The sequence below is a fragment of the Loxodonta africana genome, chromosome 6, assembly GCF_030014295.1.
Source record: "Loxodonta africana isolate mLoxAfr1 chromosome 6, mLoxAfr1.hap2, whole genome shotgun sequence".
NCBI classification, from domain to species: domain Eukaryota; kingdom Metazoa; phylum Chordata; class Mammalia; order Proboscidea; family Elephantidae; genus Loxodonta; species Loxodonta africana.
Window position 1 is genome coordinate 96,387,253 of NC_087347.1, and position 19,558 is coordinate 96,406,810.

Below are 19,558 nucleotides of genomic sequence, written 5' to 3' on the forward strand. Positions count from 1 at the left end.
TAGAAACCTGAGGAGATAAAATTAAAGGTTTCTATCAGAGAAGGTGGAATCCCTGGGTGGTGCAAACGTTAACGTGCTTGGCTGCTAACCAGAAGATTGGTGGTTTGAGTCCACCCAGAGGTGCCTTGGAGGAAAGACCTGGTGATCTGTTTCTGAAAAATTAGCCATTGAAAACCCTATGGAGCAGTTCTAGTCTGACGTACATAGGGTTATCATAAGTCAGAATTAACTCAATGGCAACTGGGAAATTTCAGAGAAGGTAACGTTCTCTTTGGTAAAGAACATTTGTACAGCTTTTATTCTAGTTAGCATGTTTCATGAAGAGCCAGCTAGCAGAATTAAATTCATATTAAAATGCTGGCAGAAATGAAATGGTTTTAGATTCTAAACCTAAACTTATCCAATGTGTTCTGCAAGGTTTTGTACTTGCTTGGTGCACTTCTTTTCCTCCAATCTCTCCCTTTTGTAATGGAAATGTCTGCCTTGTGCCTGTTCTACCATTGCACTTTGGAAGCAGATAACTTGTAGATTTCACAGGTTCATAGATGAAGAGGAATTTTGCCCCAGGATGGAATACACCTGAGTCTCACCCATATTTGATTTGGATGTTTCAGAAGACGAGATTTTGGACTTGCAATTGATTTAAGACTTTTGCTATGATGTGATGGAGTCAATGTGTTTTGCATGTGGCAAGAACATGAATTTTGGGGGGGCAGAGGGTGGAATGTTATGTATTGAATTATATCCCCCTAAAATACATTTGTAAATCCTAACCTCTATGCCTGTGGTTATAATCCCACTTGGGAATGGAGTGTCTCTGTTACTTAACGTTAATGAGGCAGAATTAGTGTAGGGTGTATCTTGAGTCAATCTCTTTTGAGATACAGAAGAGATTAAACAATCAAGCGGAGTAGAGATGGGGTAAGAGAGATGCCAAGCCACATGAAGACTGCCCAGGAGCAGAAGCTCAGAAGACATAAGGACCTTCCTCTAGAGCTGACAGAGAAAGAGTTCCCCTAGAGCTGGCACCCTGAATTCAGACTTCTAGCTTAAAGCCGCCCACTTGTGATATTTCTGTTTTAGCAGCACTAGATAACTAAGATAGCAGCCAAGTGTCTTAACGTTCGCATCACCCAGGGACCCCCTTGGGTGGTAGTGTTGTCCTTTACTGAGGGGGAGATAAGGAGAGAAGAAGAGTTGTGCTTGGTCTTGTTGAATTTCAGATGCTTTTAGACATTTAAATGGGCATTTAGATGTATGAATCTGGAGATGAGAATATAAATTTGGGAACCACATATAGATCTACCTCATTTCTTTTTAAAAGCTTCATAGTCTTAAGGATATACCATCAACCATATAATAGCTCTACAGCTCCATTCATTTGTAAACTAGGTGGTTCCCAGTTTTGTTTTTTAATTGTCGTTACCTGTGCAACGAGCATCACATAACTAACATTTTTGTACATTATCTTAGTGCCACTTGTGCCCTGTATCTTCAGTTTTAAAATGCAATTGCTAAATGAAAGCGTTTGTGCATTTTAACATTATTTTTCATTTTTATAGATAAGGGAAAAAATATGGTTGTACGTCTTTACACTAATAGCAACACTGGTGTGTTCTCATACTCTGGCTAACCCTGGGTTTTTGTTTTTTCTAATTTTTGCCAATCGTGGAAAAATGGTAACTCCAGCATTTCAATATGTATTTCTTATGAGTTGGGTACAGCTTCATATTTGCCAACCATTTACCTTTCTTTATGCTCTTCTGACTTTGAAGCTAAGGGTATCTCTGTTCCTCTTAGATGCCAGACTCAGGTGTCTGAGCGTGGCGTGGACAAAGTGGAGAGGTTTTTATGGCAAGAATCTTGCACTTTTCATTTGGTGACCCTCGCTTGGGCTGGGCTGAGAAGTCGACGAGCTGGGAGAGAAGGCCCAGGCGCCAGGTCGGGAAGGACTCGGGGGAGATAATGAGGGTGTAGGAAATTGGATCCAGATTACAACTGAGCACAGGACAGACTCAGCACCCGCAGAAACCCCAAGTCCCTGCCCGGGAATGCTCCGGGCCCTCGACTGTAGTTTCAAAAGTTGGGGAACTACTAAGGGTGTCCCGACAGGCGCTGGCAGCGGCAGTCGTGAATCCAAACTCCCACCCAGCGGCCGCGAAGGTGAAGAACATCAGGGTGGAGTTAAGGGGCCGCTCTTCTTACGTGTTGTCTCCAAGGGAGCGGGAACCAAAACCGAAACCAAAACCTACTGATTCGACCCGGCCCCACCGTCTTAGGTTCGGGCTTCCTGGCGGCAGCGGTGCGCGCGTCTCTCCTCTGCCATGGCAAGTTGCTTTTGCTCCGGGTTTCGTGGTTGCATGGCGTCCCCATCCTGTCCCCTCGATCCCCCAGAAGGGTGCGGAGCCGGGTGGGCAGAGGCGGCGCGCAGAGTGTCCCCAGGCTGGCGGAGAACCGCCCGCCCCAGCGAGGAAGCCTCGGTTTACCTTTCGGTACCTGCTCGTTACAATTCTGGGCTCTCCTACAATTCCGATCAGGCTCTGCGAGGGAGGAGCAGCTCCGAAGGGACAGAGCGCAGACTGCCATCTCTTGCACCTCGTAGCCATTTGTCCAGGGGACAGAGCTGTTTCGTCAAAGATTCTGCTTCGCAGGCCGCATTAGGGCTTAACTGTTCTTTTCACCCTTAGGGGAACTAGAAGGAAGAGAATTATCGAGAAATCGAGGCCACAGCTTCCGCTTGAACAGGGCCAGTAAGAAGGGATTCGCGCCAAGGACGCGTTAGGAAGCAATCTTGATGTCTTCTGTCAGCCCCAGTGTGAATTCTTCTCTTGTGACCTTAATTCTTTCTCTGTAGACACAAAGGATTCTTTGTGTTTTCACCATCTGTGCTAGCTAGGGAGAACGGTTAGCAAATTCAAGATCTAGTCTTCTTTGTTCTTCCATTAGGCTCTTGAAAGCAGTGGCAGGGCCTTTAATCGCTGGTATGAAATAGAAAACAGAAAACAAAACCATTGCAGTTTAGTTGATTCCGACTCATAGCGGCCCTATAGGACAGAGTAGAACTGCCCCATAGAATTTCCAGGGAGCGCTAGGGCCCTGAAGACGCAAAAGGCATTTGTGAAATGCAAGTGCGTTTTTTATCAAGTGGCAATAAAGGCATCATCAATGAAAATAAACTGATTTTGGGAAAAGAAATATAAACAAATGCAGTGACTGTATCTTCTAATTATTTCTCCCTATTGCTGCTTTTTTTTTTTTTTTTTGCTGGGGGTTAGCCTTGCTTACAAAACACTCAGATTATTTCTTCCTATGAGTTGGAATCAACTCGACGGCAGTGGGTTTGGTTTTGGTTTTATATATATATATATATTTACTTTCTGATATACAATGGCCAAAATCTTTTAAAGTATATCATTGATACGGGGAAAATACCATCGCCTTACTACCTGTTGGCTGAAATGCTGCTCTTGTTTCAAAATCTGTATGTTGTAACTCTTTAAAGGATTATGTTCCTCCAAGACATCTTTTTCTTCGTTAGGTAGATAGAAGAGATTAATAACCATCGTTGCTCATGATTGACTTCAGTAAATTTGTGTATGTTTACCACGCTGTCTCAAGACAGGAAAGAATATTGGCAGGACATTGAAATAATTCTTTAGGTGCTTCTTAAACATTAGTTAGTTCTTACAAAACTAGACCATATCTTTACTGCTCTCTTAAAAATATTGACCCATGTCGAAATTTTTTTGAATTTAAAGATAAATTACGTTTAGACACTTGAACAAAGAAATATGGCATAGTATCCATGAAGGCATCGAGGTGGAGTAATATTTTCTGAATTTAAGTTGATTGAAAGTTTTTCCTTGATGTTGATTAAGATCAAAAAAGGAATTGAATTCACTAGCCTTTTACCCATTTTGGTTGATATGGGCTGTTAGAGCAAAAAGTTGTGCAGTAAATCAGGACAAATCCCATGAAAGTAAGATTTCCTGGAAGCTGAACAGTCTTTTTTGTTATTTTTTGCCTCTTCTAAGAGGGAACCAGCTTGGGAAAAATTACATAATACCACTACCACTTGGGGTTAGGATGGAAGGACACTTTAATATATTTTCACTATTTCACTTACATAGTTTGAATTGTTTATGAATAATTTTTTTTAAAAAATTCAGTTTTCTTCCATTTAAAGCATCTCTTGTAACAAATAGTCAATAGATTGTGATGAGTTTTATTTTCAGGAGACACTACTTTTGTTTTGTAATGTCCAACATGAGCCATTTTCGTACCTGCCTCTGTCCCTTTGTCTATGCTGTGGGCTCATTCATTCCTGGACAGCATTCCCTTCGTTGCATCATTAATTTAAATTTGACCTCAGCTGTTAAAGCCTCTCTTTCATGAAGCCTTCTTTGAAACTGCTTTAGCCAGAAGTAATCTTGCTTCCTACTCTTGGATGATGTTTGTTGTACAGTTTAGCATTTTGTTGTGAAAGGTCTTATATCTTTTTTAAATTGCCGAGTCTGTTTTCTCCCTCTTCTGTGCCTACCAAACTCTGTTGAAAATGATTTGCCTTTGTCTGCCTCCCGCTCTTCCTTAAGGCAGAGGCCTCTGTTTGTTATGTTGGTAATCCTAGGCCTAGCCAAGTGCCCCACGTGTGATAACGCTTGTGAGATTTTTGTGGTGGAACTGAATTTCAGGGCAAGGGGTGTGCTTTACTTCTTGGTATGAGTCGTTTATGGCATCCAGCGTATTTGTCGGCTTAGGACATGTGCTTAATTAATGCTGCATTTTTTCATTAATTAACTAATTGAGAAGATACTGGATATTGGATTTCAGAGATTGCTTCTCTTAATTTCATACATTCCAGACATAAGAAATTCAGTTGCACAGTGTGACCTAAAAACGCTGTGTTGCCACTTTGAGATTGAAATCAGAATGGTGAATAAGTCTCCACTGCCTTTTATTTATTTATTTTAAAACCAGTTGCCATTGCATCCAGTCCAACTCATGGTGACCCCATGTGTGTCAGAGTAGAACTCTGCTTCAAAGGGTTTTCAATAGCTTACTAACTGACCTTTCTCCTGGCACCTCTGGATGGACTTGAACCTCCAATCTCTCCTTTGTACCACTGAGGAACTGTTTTTTTTAAAGCATCTCCTAATTTTGTCAGCTTCTATCTGAAATACCAAATATGAGAGAGAGTTCATATCCTGGGGGTTATCATCATTGACTTTCTTCATTATGTGTTGAATTATTACTATGAAAAAGGAGGATTTCACTCATGTAACCACCTTCCAAGCTTGGAAGTTGTAATATTATTTTTAATTCTTCTATGAGTTATTTTTGTAATTTCAATAAAATACTTAAAATTTTGATGTTGTTGTTCGGTGCCATTGAGTCAGTTCCAACTCATGGTGACCCTGTGTACAACAGAATGAAACCCTGCCTGATCCTATGCTATCCTTACAGTTGTTGTTATGCTCGAGCCCATTGTTGCAGCCTGTGTCAATCTATCTCATTGAGGGCCTTCCTCTTTTTCACTGACCCCCTCCTTTACCAAGCGTGGTATCTTTCTCGAGGAACAGGTCCCTCCTGATAGCATGTCCAAAGTTATTGTGCATCTTCACTTCTACGGAGCATTCTGGCTGTACTTCTTCCAAGACAGACTTGTTTGTTCCTCTGGCAGTCCATAATATATTCAGTATTCTCCAACACCATAATTCAAAGGCATCAATTCTTCTTTGGCCTTCTTTATTCATTGTCCAGCTTTCACATGGATACAAGAAAATTGAAAATATGACTTGGGTCAGGGGCACATTAGTCCTTAAAGTGACAACTTTGCTTTTCAACACTTTAAAGAGGTCTTTTGCAGCAGATTTGTCCAGTGCAATACATTGTTTGATTTCTTGACTGCTGCTTCCATGGGTGTTGATTGTGGATCCAAGTAAAATGAAATCCTTGACAGCTTCAGTATTTTCTCCGTTTATCATGATGTTGCTTATTGGTCCAGTTGTGAGGGTTTTTGTTTTCTCCGTGTTGAGGTGTAATCCATACTGAACGCTGTGTAGTCTTTGATCTTCATCAGTTAAGTGCTTCAGTTCCTCTTCATTTTCAGCAAACAAGTTTGTGTCATCTGCATAACCTAGGTTGTTAATGAGGCTTCCACCAATCCTGATGCCTCGTTCTTCTTCATATAGCCCAGCTTCTCAGATTATTTGCTCAGCATACAGATTGAATAAGTATGGTGAAAGGATACAACCCTGACGTACACTTTTCCCAACTTTAAATCACACAGTACCCCCTTGTCCTGTTCAAACGACTGCCTCTTGGTCGGTGTATAGGTTCCTCATGAGCACAATTAAATGTTCTAGAATTCCCATTCTTTGCAGTGTTATCCGTAATTTGTTATGATCCACAAAGCTGAATGCCTTTGCATAGTAAATAAAACAAAAGTAAACATCTTTCTGTTATTCTGTGCTTTCAGCCAAGGTCCATCTGACATCAGCAATGATATCCCAGGTTCCACGACCACTTCTGATTCTGGCAGCTCCTTGTTGATGTACTGCTGCAACGGCTTTTGAATGATCTTCAACAAAATTTTACTTGTGTGTGGTATTAATGATACTGTTTGATAATTTTCACATTCTGTTGGATCACCTTTCTTTGGAATGCACACATATATGGATCTCTTCCAGTTGGTTGGCAGGTAGCTGTTTTCCAGATTTCTTGGCATAGATGAGTGGGCACCTCCAGTGGTGCATCTGTTTGTTAAAATGTCTCAATTGGTATTTCGTCAATTCCTGGGGCCTTGTTTTTCGCCACTGAGTTCAGTGTAGCTTGGACTTCTTCCTTTAATACCATTGGTTCTTGATCATATGCTAATTCCTGAAATTGTTGAGTGTCAACCAATTCTTTTTGGCGCAGTGACTGTGTATTTCTTCCACCTTGGTTTTGTTGCTTCCTGGGTTGTTCAGCATTTTCCCTGTAGGCTCCTTCAATATTGCAACTAGGGGCTTGACTTTTTATTTAGTTCTTTCAGCTTGAGAAATACCAAGCGTGTTCTTCCCTTTTGGTTTTCTAACTCCAGGTTGTTGCTCTTTTCATTATAATACTTGGCTTTGTTTTCTTGAGCCTCCCTCTGAAACCTTCTGTTCAGCTCTTTTATTTTATCATTTCTTCCTTTTGCTTTAGTGGCTCAATGTTCAAGAGCAAGTTAGGGAGTCTCTTCTGACATCCATTCTGGTCATTTTTTTCTATCCTATCTTCTTAATGATCTTTTGCTTTCTTTATGTGTGATGTCCTTGTCATTTTACAACTTGTCTGGCCTTCAGCCATTAGTGTTCAATGTATAAAATTCATTCTTGAGATGGTCTCTAAATTCAGGTGGGGTATACTCAAGCTTGTATTTAGCTCTTGTGGACTTGTTCTAATTTTCTTCACCTTCAGCTTGAACTTGCATATGAGTTATTGATAGTGTGTTTCTTAATCAGCCCTGGCCTTGTTCTGACTGATGGTGTTGAGCTTCTGCATCGTCTCTTTCCACAAATGTTGTCAACTTGGTTCCTGTGTATTTTGTCTGGTGAGGTCTACGTGTACGGTCACCATTTATGTTGTTGAAAAAAAAGTATTGGCAATGAAAAAGTTGTTGGTCTTGCAAAATTCTATCATGGGATCTCCATTGTCATTTCTATCACTAAGGCCATATTTTCCAGTTATGGATCCTTCTTTGTTTCCAACTTTCACATTCCAATTTAATTATCGATGTATCTTAATTGCATATTTGATTAATTTCAGACTGCCAAAGTGGTAAAAATCTTCAATTTCCTCATCTTCAGCTTTAGTGGTTGGTGTGTAAATTTGAATAAATAGCCTCCTTAACTGGTCTTCCTTGTAGTGTCCATACATAGAGGGGGTAGGGAGTTTGGGGAGTCAACTGGAACAGTTATTGTGCCAGTAGCCTTTCAACAAACCTCAGTGTTTTTGATCCCTTTTTTGCCACTGGCATATGATGTTACCTTTATTTGGTAGAGTCTTACATTTTTAAAGAGTATTCTGCTATTTTCAATACAGGCATCAGTTTCGAATGTCAAGGAATGTGAAGCTTCTGAAAGAACGGTTGTAGTTGCTGGTCTTCCAGTTGGTCGTTTTAGTGATCAGTCACTGGCCACATCAGTGAAACTTCACTTCCAGGATATTAAGAATGAGGGTGGAGATGTTGAAGATGTGATATATCCAACAAGAACCAAGGGAGTAGCATATGTAATATTCAAGGAAAGAAAAGGTATTTCCAAATCGAATATTTGTAATCAAAAAATAATTCTTCAGTGAAATTTTAAAAATGCATTCCATTAAAATGATCCCTGGGTTTGGTAAAATTATAAGTAGTTTTTTTAAAAAAAGTATTGTATTCTGAATATAAAAGTGGACAATATTAGCAAGAATGCATGTCCAACTGGTTCATGATGAAGGTGCTAGTAACTGTAAAACTCTCAGACTTCTTTTTTTCCCCTATATTTTGAATCCTTCCATATCTTGGGATAAAAGTGATGTATTTTATCATATAAAACTTGTAAAACACAGGAAAAAAAAAAACCCCACAAATTTATCTATACTGTCACAACAAACAGATAACTATTTTGGGAGTTTTGAAGTAACTTTAGCAATATAATTATACTGTCTACTTTGATTTATTCAAACTGATGATAATGAGGTACAGCACTGAAATGGATGTTCTAATATAGTGTCTTCTTTGTTACTGGTAAAGTTGGTTTGGAGAAATAGGGCTTGGCTCTGAGAACAGATTGAGCCGTCTGTTTCCTACCTTCCAACCTGAAATAGGTGAGGAGAGTTGGCCTGCTGGGCACACTTGCCCCTCCAGCCTCATGGAGGCAGCAGCCTTCTTTTCTGTGTAGTGGCTGGCAGAATGGAGTGCCAGAGAAAGATGAGCTTCCAGGCCAGCCTCTTGGAGGAAGACAGGTTCTAGAGAGAGATCCAAAAAACCGGATTATCAGTACCTTTGTCTTCCACCATTAGTTAGTTCATTCCTTCTCAATGTGGCTGTACAGGTAAGAGATGGTGGGAATGGTGGGAGCTTCCTCCTTATTTCTCTAAGGGAATGTCGGTGTTGTTGGAAGTTAATATTTGATATGTTGAATTGGTAACTCAGAGAGCGGACTTATTCATTCATATACTCACAATGTTTATTGAGCATCTATTTGCAAGGCAACGTTCTAGGCCTTGAAAAGACAGCAGTGAATGAAACAGGCAAAATTTTTTCTTTCATGAAACATACATATGATGGGGATAAACCCATTGCCATCAAGTCGATTCCGACTCATAGTGACCGTATAGGACAGAGAATTGCCCCACAGGGTTTCCAAGGCTGTAATCTTTATGGAAGAATACTGCTACATCTTTCTGCAATGGAGTGGCTGGTGAGTTCAAACCATCGACCTTTTGGTTAGCAGCTGAGTGCTTCACCACTGTGCCACCAGGGCTCCTTATGGTGGGGATAGATAGCTAATAAATAAATGTATATATACCACATGTTGGATGGTGATAAGTGCTATGAAAAAAATATAAAGAGGAGTAAGGGATTTAGAGTGTTTCAGAGGATGCTATTTTTTTTTTTTTTTAGAAAAGTTGGTTAGGGAAGTACTCTGTTTAGGTGACTTTTGAGCAGAATGAAGTAAGGAAATAATTCATACAGACACAAGTAGGATAACATTCTAGGCCAAGAGAAGAGCTTGTAGAAATGCCCTGAGGTGGGAGCATGCTGGACACCTTGAAGAACAGACAGGAGGTCTGTGTGGCTCGAGTGTAATGAATGGGGGAGAGAGGGATACGAGATGTGGTTAGACATGGAGCTGGGGCCCAGTATATGGGAAATAACTTACAGGTCAAGGCCAAGTCTCTGGATTTTATTCTGAGTGAAATAGAGGGTTTTGAAGAGAGGATTGACAAGACTTGACTGCCTTTTCTTAGACAGTCGTTCTGGCTGCTGCATGGACAATTGGAGACTATCATAATCATTGCTGGCTTTGACTAGAGTGGTAGCAGGGCAGGTGGTGAGAACTCGTGGATATTCAGGATTTGCTCATGGATCAGAGGTCATTTTCTGAGATGGCGAAGACTGGGGGAGGGGTCCACTTGGGAGGGGTATAGTTTTCATGTGTTGAGTTTTGGGCAATGACCTATTAGGGCAATGAAATAGAGATTTCTACCAGGCAGAAAGGAGAAAGGTCAAGACTGAAAATAGAATTTTGGAAGATACGTGTGTAATGATGTTATCTAAAGTAATAGGAATTATTGGGGTTCCCCAGGGAGTGGGTGAAGGTTAGCATAGAGGTGTGAGGCCTGAGACTTGGAGAATGCCAATACCTAGGGAATGGGAAGAGAAGGAGGATTGGCAAAAGGGACTGAGAAGGTCAGCCAGTGAGTTAGGGGGAAAACCAAGACAGTGTAGTATATTCTGGATTCAAGAAGGTGAAATCTCCTTACGGCAGTAATTAACAGATTTAGTTTTCTGTTCGTATATATAGACTATGTGTGTTTTTAGAAGTATGATTAAGGTCATATGTATACATAAAATGAATTTCAGTGTGTTAAGGTGGGAGGAAACAAACCATTTGAATGTACTGGAATAATGCGGGGGGGAAAAATCTCTTCAATATTCTAGATAATAGAGTTGAGCTGTATATTTTGTCATGAACACTTCTAATGGCAGAAATGTGTCCACTTAGTTGCAGAGAATGTCATCAGAAAAAAGAAACACCATCTAGGAAAGAAGACTGTACAGGCTCAACTCACAGTCTCTCATTTTAGTGAAAAGGTAAGATGTTATCCAGAAGGCGTGCTGACCCTTCACAATCCCCTTTCTTCGGCAATGTCTTCCTTACTTAAGGAGACATGGAACACTCACTCTATTCTTCTAGAAAAGACAAGGCAAACTTCCTGACTTAAGTCAGTGTAATATAGGCCAAACCTATTTCTTGAAACTTTTCGGTTATTGCCTGGCCTATTTTTATGTTTCTGTGTGTTCAGTTAATGCTTTAAAGTGATAGTGAGCTTTTATGCTGTCCTGGATGATGTCCAGTACCTACCGCAAGACTTTATTTTGGGAAAAAAGCAATTAGGGTAAGCGTTTAAATAAAAAAAAAAAAAAAAAAGCAGAGTCAGGGAAGAAATAATAAGGAATAAGAGAAAAAAGTTAAAGTTCAAAGCATTGGTTTACGAATTACATTGTGTAAGAAACTTAGGCCTCTGTGGAGCCATGTGATGAGCTTCAAAGCTAGGGTCTGCTTTAGGGGGACAGGACTGAAAGGGAAGGGTCCTCATCCCTTATGCTCAGAGCAGAACCAGAACAATTTTCTATCTATGGCTCTACATAAGATTTTGTTTCAAAAGAACATTCTGCAACTAAAAAACTTCTGATTGTCTCTTTTTTGGGGTATGTGGTGAGGGACTGTCAACACCACATTAAGCAACGTGGCCTTGATGGCGTTGTGAGATCCCTTTGGTGGGCTGCTGTTGTGCAAGAAGCCAGGAAGTCTGGGCTGGGCAGTTGGGTCTGGCTTAGGGCAACCTCTGTAGAGGCAGAGAAAGAATGTGTTTATGTAGTCTGCTTCACTAGGCAGTGCAATTTCAATTTCTCTCTTTTTAATTTTAGGTCTTCTGCTCTGTAAATGCTATCCTTGATCTTTCTGTCTTTTGGAAACAAGTTATTCTAGAAAATCTGATAAGGGACCTGGAAAAGAAAATCCCAACTTTATGCTTCGGTACTTTGGAACCCAATGGAAGAATCTCCGTTCAAGGATCATTTCTGGCTATCCAGAGGCTCAGAGAATCTTTGTGGTTGAAAGCTAGCTCTCTTTTAGAAAAAAACAGGAATTTTATTAGTGAAGGAAAAGAGTTGAGTAGGCAGAGACCCAAAAGGAGCCTACAGAGAAGTCATGCCTCATTGGAGTCATTCAGGCCCTTACCACCTGAGATGACTGGAAGTGGAGAAACACTTGTTCTCGACACAGATGTGTTCCTTTACTTGAAAGAGAAGTGCAAATGTTACGAAAGCACATTGAAAAAATTTAACATTTTAAGTCAGGAGAGAGTGGATGGTGATATCACCACAGTTTGTCTGAAAAGTGATCGAGGTGGGTGTCAGCGAAACACTGTAAAGCATGTAAAACAGCTCATTGAGGAATATGCACATTCTCTTCAGTGTGAGCTTAGAAAAGAGACATTTGTTTTAGAGGGAAAAGAGAAGAGAGAGCAAAGGACCATTAAACTGGCATGTGAGCAACTCAAGTTGAGGTACCTTCAAGTGCTGGTAAAGTTTTGTAGGACACACATTGATATTATAGGATCTTCTTCTGACACTTACCTATTTCGAAAACAGGTAATGAAATTGTTAGGGTGAAAAGTTAGTTACCAAAATCTCAGCAATAGTAATGTTAATGGCTGCGTCCTCAATAGAGCAATGACTATGCTGTGCATATGTTAGCTTTCCAGGCATTATCTCATTTAATCCTTACAACTAACTTTCATTGTAGGAATAACTATGTTCACGTTATAGGTGAGGAAACTAAGATTTGGAGATGTTAAAACACTTTTCCAAAGTTATATAGCTGGCAAGGGATGAGGCTGGAGTTAGCCCAGGCTGTCTGATTATAAAGATAATATCTGAGATATAAAACTTTGGGCGGGGGAAACTTACTAAACTTTGAGGAAATCAAATTTTCTCTGCAGCCCAAATTATTAGAAAAAGAAGTAGCCTTAATTCTAACATATGAGAAGTTTGAATACTTACTTTTATGCTGTTGTAATTTCTTAGCATTTACAAAGTTTGTGTTCACTCTAAATAGGCTTAGAATGCTGACAAACACCACTCGAGATGCTTCTTAAATGGAAAGTATTTTTGAGGCAGATTATCATAACTTGACTGAATCCCATCGTTACAAGACTGCTGGGCACGTGGAGTACTTTTACTGCTGCTTATTTAACTAAAGGCTTATAAAATGTTCATGCTCCTGTTATAAAGAATTTTGAAAGAAATTGTAGTGTCTTTTTTCCCTTTTTATTTAGTAGTTATAGTGCTAAAGTAATAGCATTTGAGGATAAAATTGTGAATGATAATGTTTGTTAGTTGCCATCAAGTTGATTCTGACTTGTGGCAACCATACGTGTGCAGAGTACACCTGCCCCACGGGGTTTTCAAGGATGTGACCTTTTGAAAGCGGATCGCTAGGCACGTCTTCCCAGGATCCTCTGTGTGGATTCAGACCGCCAACCTTCTGGCTAGTAGTCAAGGGCTTAACCGTTTGCGCCACCCAGAGACTCCCGTGGATAACAATAGCCAACATTTAATTTGCCAGACACAATTCCAAGTGCTGTTCATACCTTCGTTCGTGCAACCCTGCACTCATTCCGTCCTCACAACATCCCTAGGAGGTAGGTGATGTTTTTATCCCCATTTCGCAGATGAAGAAACTGAAGCACAGAGACATAACTTGCCCATGCTCTGAACTACTGTACTGTTCTCCCTTTTATAAAACTAATTTCAATTCTACGTAGACAGTTAAAATATTTCCTTAAAGATGACCCATAAAAACCTGTTGCTGTTGAGTTGATTCTGACACATAGCGACCCTATAGGACAGAGTAGAACTGCTCCATAGGGTTTGCAAGGCTGTCATCTTTACGGAGGCAGACTGCCACATCTTTCTCCTGTGGAGCGGCTGGTGGGTTTGAACCACTGACCTTTTGGTTAGCAGCTGAATGCTTAACCATCGCACCACTGGTGCTCTTTTCAACAGATGACAGCAGGTTTTAAGAACTTATTTACTAAAGAGGGTAAGGGAGCTTGTAAACTGTTTTGTTGTTGTCTCTGACTCCCCTGAATTTACCAATTTTAAGTATTTAACCAATTTTAAGTACGTCATGGCAGCGACCCTCCTAGTTTAATAGATAATAATATGTATTCATTTTGAACATCTCAAAATAAGCAATTCTAATTATGATTATTTGAACGGTTCATATCAGTAGGAAAGCATAAGAAAATACATGTTTTCACTTTTTTTGCCATCTAAATCCCAAAGTGTAAATAATTTCCGGTTCTGTAAATATAGTTTCATTTCTGTGTGAGTAAAAGAGACGTATCATGGGAAACTGCTGCCTTTATAAAGTGCCTGATAGTTTCTTCAAGTTAAAAAAGTGTTTTGTCTTTATTTCTTTCCTAGGAGTTTGTATCAGTGTGGGTCCAATCAGGAGAGAGATGCCGCATAGTAATTTGGACAGGGAACATTTAAAGAATTATTAACTACAGTATAATGGTATTGGAGTGACCAGAGATTGGCTAGTAAGAAATAGAGAAAACTCTAAAGAATATAGGAATAGTCGTGGATCTTATAAATCCCCCCAAATGATTCACTGGGTCACAATCTTGTAAGGGATTGGTCAGTTTACTATGCAAATTGAGTGACTTGCAGTCCATCTAGGGGATTGGTCAGTTTGTGGTCCGGGTGGAAGGACCATGCCCTGAAATTGACAAGGGGTTTGAATATATAAGGGCGAATTCCACAGGGGTTGGAATTGGGGAGGGCCTCTCTACCATCATAAAGAGCCTGGAGCAGAGCACGTCCTTTGGACCAAGGACTCCGGGCCCCTGCTCTGAGAACCTCCTAGATCTAGAAGGAAGAGCTGTAACACTGAAGAAGGCGCCACACGGCAAGAGACAGTGCTGGTGGGTTTGCTGGTCCATGGAGCAAGGCAGCTTTGGTGTGCTTGCTGGCCCACGGGGTGATGGCTGAGCACCTTTAGGCAAGAAGCTTGCCAGCCAAGCCAAAAGAGTCCTAACACCTGCCTGTGCAGGGCAGAGACCTGAGTGTGCCCTGTGTGGAAGTTGCCTCAGAGGATCCTGTGTAGGGGTTTTCCTATAGCAGGATGGAACTGGATGCTCTGGACAAGAGGCTTGCCAGCTGAGTTAAAAGAGCTATAGCACCTGTTTGAGAAACACCACAATTTCTTTCCTTCATTCTATAAATTGCCAAGTGTTTTGGATTCTGTCTCCATACCATCTCTTGTATTTGTTGTTTTCCATTCTTTTTGTCACTTCTCTAATTAGCTTGTACCTGGGTCAGTATTGACCCGATGGCAACCGGTTTGGTTGATGTTTTTTTGGGGGGGTTATTACAATGTTCTAACTGGCCTTCCTGGATTTTCTTTACCATGCCCATGCCCTCAATTCATCCTATATACTAAAAACCAGATTAACCCACAACCATTAGTGTTTCTAAAATGCTTAGTGGTATTTGTTATTGGGCGGGGCAAGAGAGACCTGAGTGTGCTTTGTGCAGGGGTTGCACGCCTCCCTCCCTGGGCAGTAGGGGCCGGGTTGTGTGGTGGCAAGAGAGCCCCGCATGCCCAGGTAGCATGGCAGGAGCCAGCTGCAGAGGCTTAGAAGGGCCCAGTGGCAGAGGCTCAGGGGATTTTGTGTAGGAGGTCTTCCTGCTGTTGAGGCAAAGCCCAGCGAGGACCAGCGACAGAGCAGAAGCCTCAGTGTGTGGTAGCAGGAGCCAGACACATAAGAATGGACATAGATAATTTGGGGAAGGGTAAGCGGTTCTCCTTTTGAGAATCTGTTGTTATTGTTTACTGTTTGCTTTCTATAAGTAATAATGGCTTTCACTTTGCCAACACTGTGTAGTGTCTGCTGTGTCCAGCTGGATTACAGATGGACATGGCACCCATGGAATGGTTGATGCCTGTGGGTGTACATGCCTTATACCTAGCAGTCTTATGGCTGCTTGGAAATTTAAGGCACAGCCTGTCTGCAAGTGCAGTACAGATAGACAGAGCATACATTCCTGATGAAGATGAATGTTTATGGTTAACTGTCTAAAGTTTGTTAAAAAATACCAACCAAACAACTTCCCTCTCCCCTGGAAGCTCCCTCCCAGACGAGAAAACCCACAATTTTTTCTTTCATTCTATAAATTGCCAAGTGTTTTGGATTCTGTCTCCATAACATCTCTTGTATTTGTTTCTTCTTTTCCATTCTTTTTGCCAGTTCTCTAATTAGCTTGGACCTGGATTATAATATTTTAACTGGCCTCCCTGGCTCTGCTCTACCCATCCCCATGCCCTCAATTTGTCCTATAGGCCACTACCAGATTAGTGTTTCTAAAATGCTTAGTGGGATTTGTTATTGTCATTGTTAGCTGCTGTCAAGTAGGCCCCTGACTCATGGCGACCCCACCCACGATGGAATGAAATGCTGGCTGATCCTGCTCCATCCCCATAATTGTTTGCAGGTTGAACTGTTGTGATTCATAAGATTTTCACTGGCTGGTTTTTGGAGGTAGATCTCCAGGCCTTCCTTCCTAGTTTGTCTTAATCTGGAAGCTCCGCTGAAACCTGTTAAGCATCATGGCAACATGCAAGTCTCCAGTGATACATGGAGGATGGCAGCATATGAGGTGCATTGGCCTGTAACCAAACCTAGGTCTCCCTCCTAGAAGACTCGAATCCTACCACTAAACCACTAATGATATCTTAAGGGTATTTACTAGGTTTAAACTGGTTGGCTGGTAGTAATTGCCCTACCCTGAAATTTCATTGCAACATTTAGTAGGTTTCTTTTCTTCTCCATTCACAGCATTTGTTTTCTGTAGGATGCAGCCTAACCATACACATAAAAGATCTATGACTTCATTACACATTAACATAATTTTTTTTAATGTCTAATTTTCAGACATTAAAATGTGAATTTCTTTTTTCTTTTAATGCTTGTAAGCCTCACCTCCACCACTTGTCTGTCAGTTTGTTGTACTGTGGTGGCTTCTGTGTTCCTGTGATGCTGAAAGCTATGTCACTGGTATTTCAAATAGCAGCAGGGTCACCCACGGTGGACAGGTTTCAGCAGAGCTTCCAGACTAAGACAGAGTAGGAAGAAGGACCTGGTGATCTACTTCTGAAAAAGGTTAACCAGTGAAAACCTCATGGATAGCAGTGGAACACTGTCTGGTATAGTGCTGGAAGATGAGCCCCTCAGATTGGAAGGCACTCAATATTCTACTGGGGAAGAGCTGCCTCCTCAAAGTAGAGTCAACCTTAATGATGTGGATGTTGTAAAGCTTTTGAGACCTTCATTTGCTGATGTGGCTCAGCTCGAAATGAGAAGAAACAGCTGCAAATATCCACTAAAAAAAAAAAAAATCCACTAGCAGTCATAATGTGGAGTGTACAAAGTATGAATCAAGGAAAACTAGAAGTTGTCAAAAATGAATGGAACGTTTGAAGATTGATATTCTAGGCATTAGTGAGCTGAAATTCATGGGTATTGGCCACTTTGAATTAGACAAGTATATAGTCTACTATGCTGGCAATGATAAATTGAAGAGGAACAGTGTTGCATTCATCATCAAAAAGGACATTTCAAGATCTATCTGGAAGTACAACACTGTCAGTGACAGGGTAATACCCATATGCCTACAAGGCAGACCAGTTAATACAGGTATTCAAGTTTACACACCAACCACTAATGCCAAAGATGAAGAAACTGAAGATTTTTTACCAGCTTCTGCAGCCTGAAATTGATCAAACGTGCAATCAAGATGCATTGATGATTACCGGTGATTGAAATGCTAAAGTTGAAAACGAAGAAGGAGCATCAGTAGTTGGAAAACATGGCCTGGGTGATAGAAATGATGCAAGATCAATGACTTCTTCATTGCAAATGCCTTTTATCAACGACATAAACAGTGACTAGACACATGGACCTTCCCAGATGCAGTACGCAGGAATCAAATCGACTACATCTATGGAAAGAGACAGTGAAGAAGCTCAATATCGTCCGTCAGAATAAGGCCAGGGGCAGATTACAGAAAAGACCATCAATTGCTCATATGCAAGTTCAAATTGAAGCTAAAGAAAATGAAAACAAGCCTGTGAAGGCCAAAGTATGACCTTGAGTGTATTCCACCTGTATTGAGAGATTATCTCAAGAATAGATTTGACACATTGAACACTAATGACCGAAGACCAGACGAGTTGTAGAATGACATAGAGGACATCATACACGAAGAAGGCAAAAGGTCGTTAAAAAGACAAGAAAGAAAGAAAAGACCAAAATGGATGTCAAAAGAGACTCTGAAACTTGCTTTTGAACATACCAAAAAAACCAAACCCACTGCCGTCGAGTTGATTCCGACTCATAGCGACCCTATAGGACAGAGTAGAACTGCCCCATAGAGTTTCCAAGGAGCGCCTGGCGGATTTGAACTGCTGACCTCTGGGTTAGCAGCCGTAGCACTTAACCACTACGCCACCAGGGTTTCCGCTTTTGAACATAGAGTAGCTAAATTGAATGGAAGAAACGATGAAGTAAAAGAGCTGAATGGAAGGTTTCAAGGGCAGCTAGAGAAGACAAAGTGAAGCATTATAATAAAATGTGCAAAGACCTAGAGTTAGAAAACCAAAGGGAAGAACACGCTCAGCATTTCTCAAATTGAAAGAATTGGAGAAAAAATTCAAGCCTTGAGTTGCAGTACTGAAAGATTCTATGGAAAAAAAACTGAATGACACAGGAAGCATCAAGAGATGATGCAAGGAATACACAGAGTCACTATACCAAAAAGAATTAGTCGATGTTCAAGCATTTCAGGAGGTAGCATATGATCAAGAACCGATGGTACTGAAGGGAGACGTCCAAGTTGCACTGGAGGCATTGGTGAAAAACAAGGTTCCAGGAATTGATGGAATACCAACTGAGATGTTTCAAAAAATGGTTGCAATGCTGGAAGCACTCACTCATCTATGCCAAGAAATTTGAAAGACAGCCATTTGTTCAACTGGCTGGAACAGATCCGTATTTGTGCCCATTCCAAAGAACGGTGATCCAACGGAATGCGGACGTTATTGAAAACATGTTAGTATTGCACACAAGCAAAATTTCACCAAAGATAATTAAAAAAAAAAAAAAAACAATGCTTGCAACAGTACATCAACAGGGAACTGCCAGAAATTCAAGCCAGATTTAGAAGAGGAGCTGGAATGAAAAATATCATTGCTGCTGTCAGATGGATCCTGGCTGAAAGCAGAGAATACCAGAGAGATGTTTACTTGTGTTTTATTGACTATGCAAAGGCATTCAAATGTGTGGCTCATAACAAATTATGGATAACATTACAAAGATTGGGAATTCCAGGACACTAAATTGTGCTCATGCTAAACCTGTACATAGACCAAGAGGCAGTCGTTTAAACAGAACAAGGGGATACTATATGGTATAAAATCAGGAAAGGTGTGCATCAGGGTTGTATCCTTTCACCATACTTTTTCAATCGGTATGCTGAGAAAGTAATCCGAGAAGATGGATTATATGAATTGAAGAAAGACTCATTAACATCCTGTGGTATACAGATGACACAACCTTGCCTACTGAGGGTGAAGATGACTTGAAACACTTACCGATGGAGATCAAAGACTATACAGCCTTCAGTATGGATTATACCTCAACATAAAGAAAACAAAAATCCTCACAACTGGGCCAATAAACAACATCATGTTAA

General features: G+C 40.8%; 1 protein-coding gene across 1 annotated transcript; it reads left to right on the top strand.

The window, feature by feature from the left end:
* Nucleotides 1–2,333: 2,333 nt before the first annotated feature.
* RBM43 (RNA binding motif protein 43) lies at nt 2,334–17,223 on the top strand. The gene is made up of 4 exons (XM_023542958.2): nt 2,334–2,492; nt 8,065–8,275; nt 10,737–10,825; nt 11,663–17,223. The coding sequence occupies exons 1-4, from the start codon at nt 2,361–2,363 to the stop codon at nt 12,407–12,409; spliced, it is 1,179 nt and encodes a 392-aa protein (XP_023398726.2). The 5' UTR covers nt 2,334–2,360; the 3' UTR covers nt 12,410–17,223.
* Nucleotides 17,224–19,558: the final 2,335 nt, after the last annotated feature.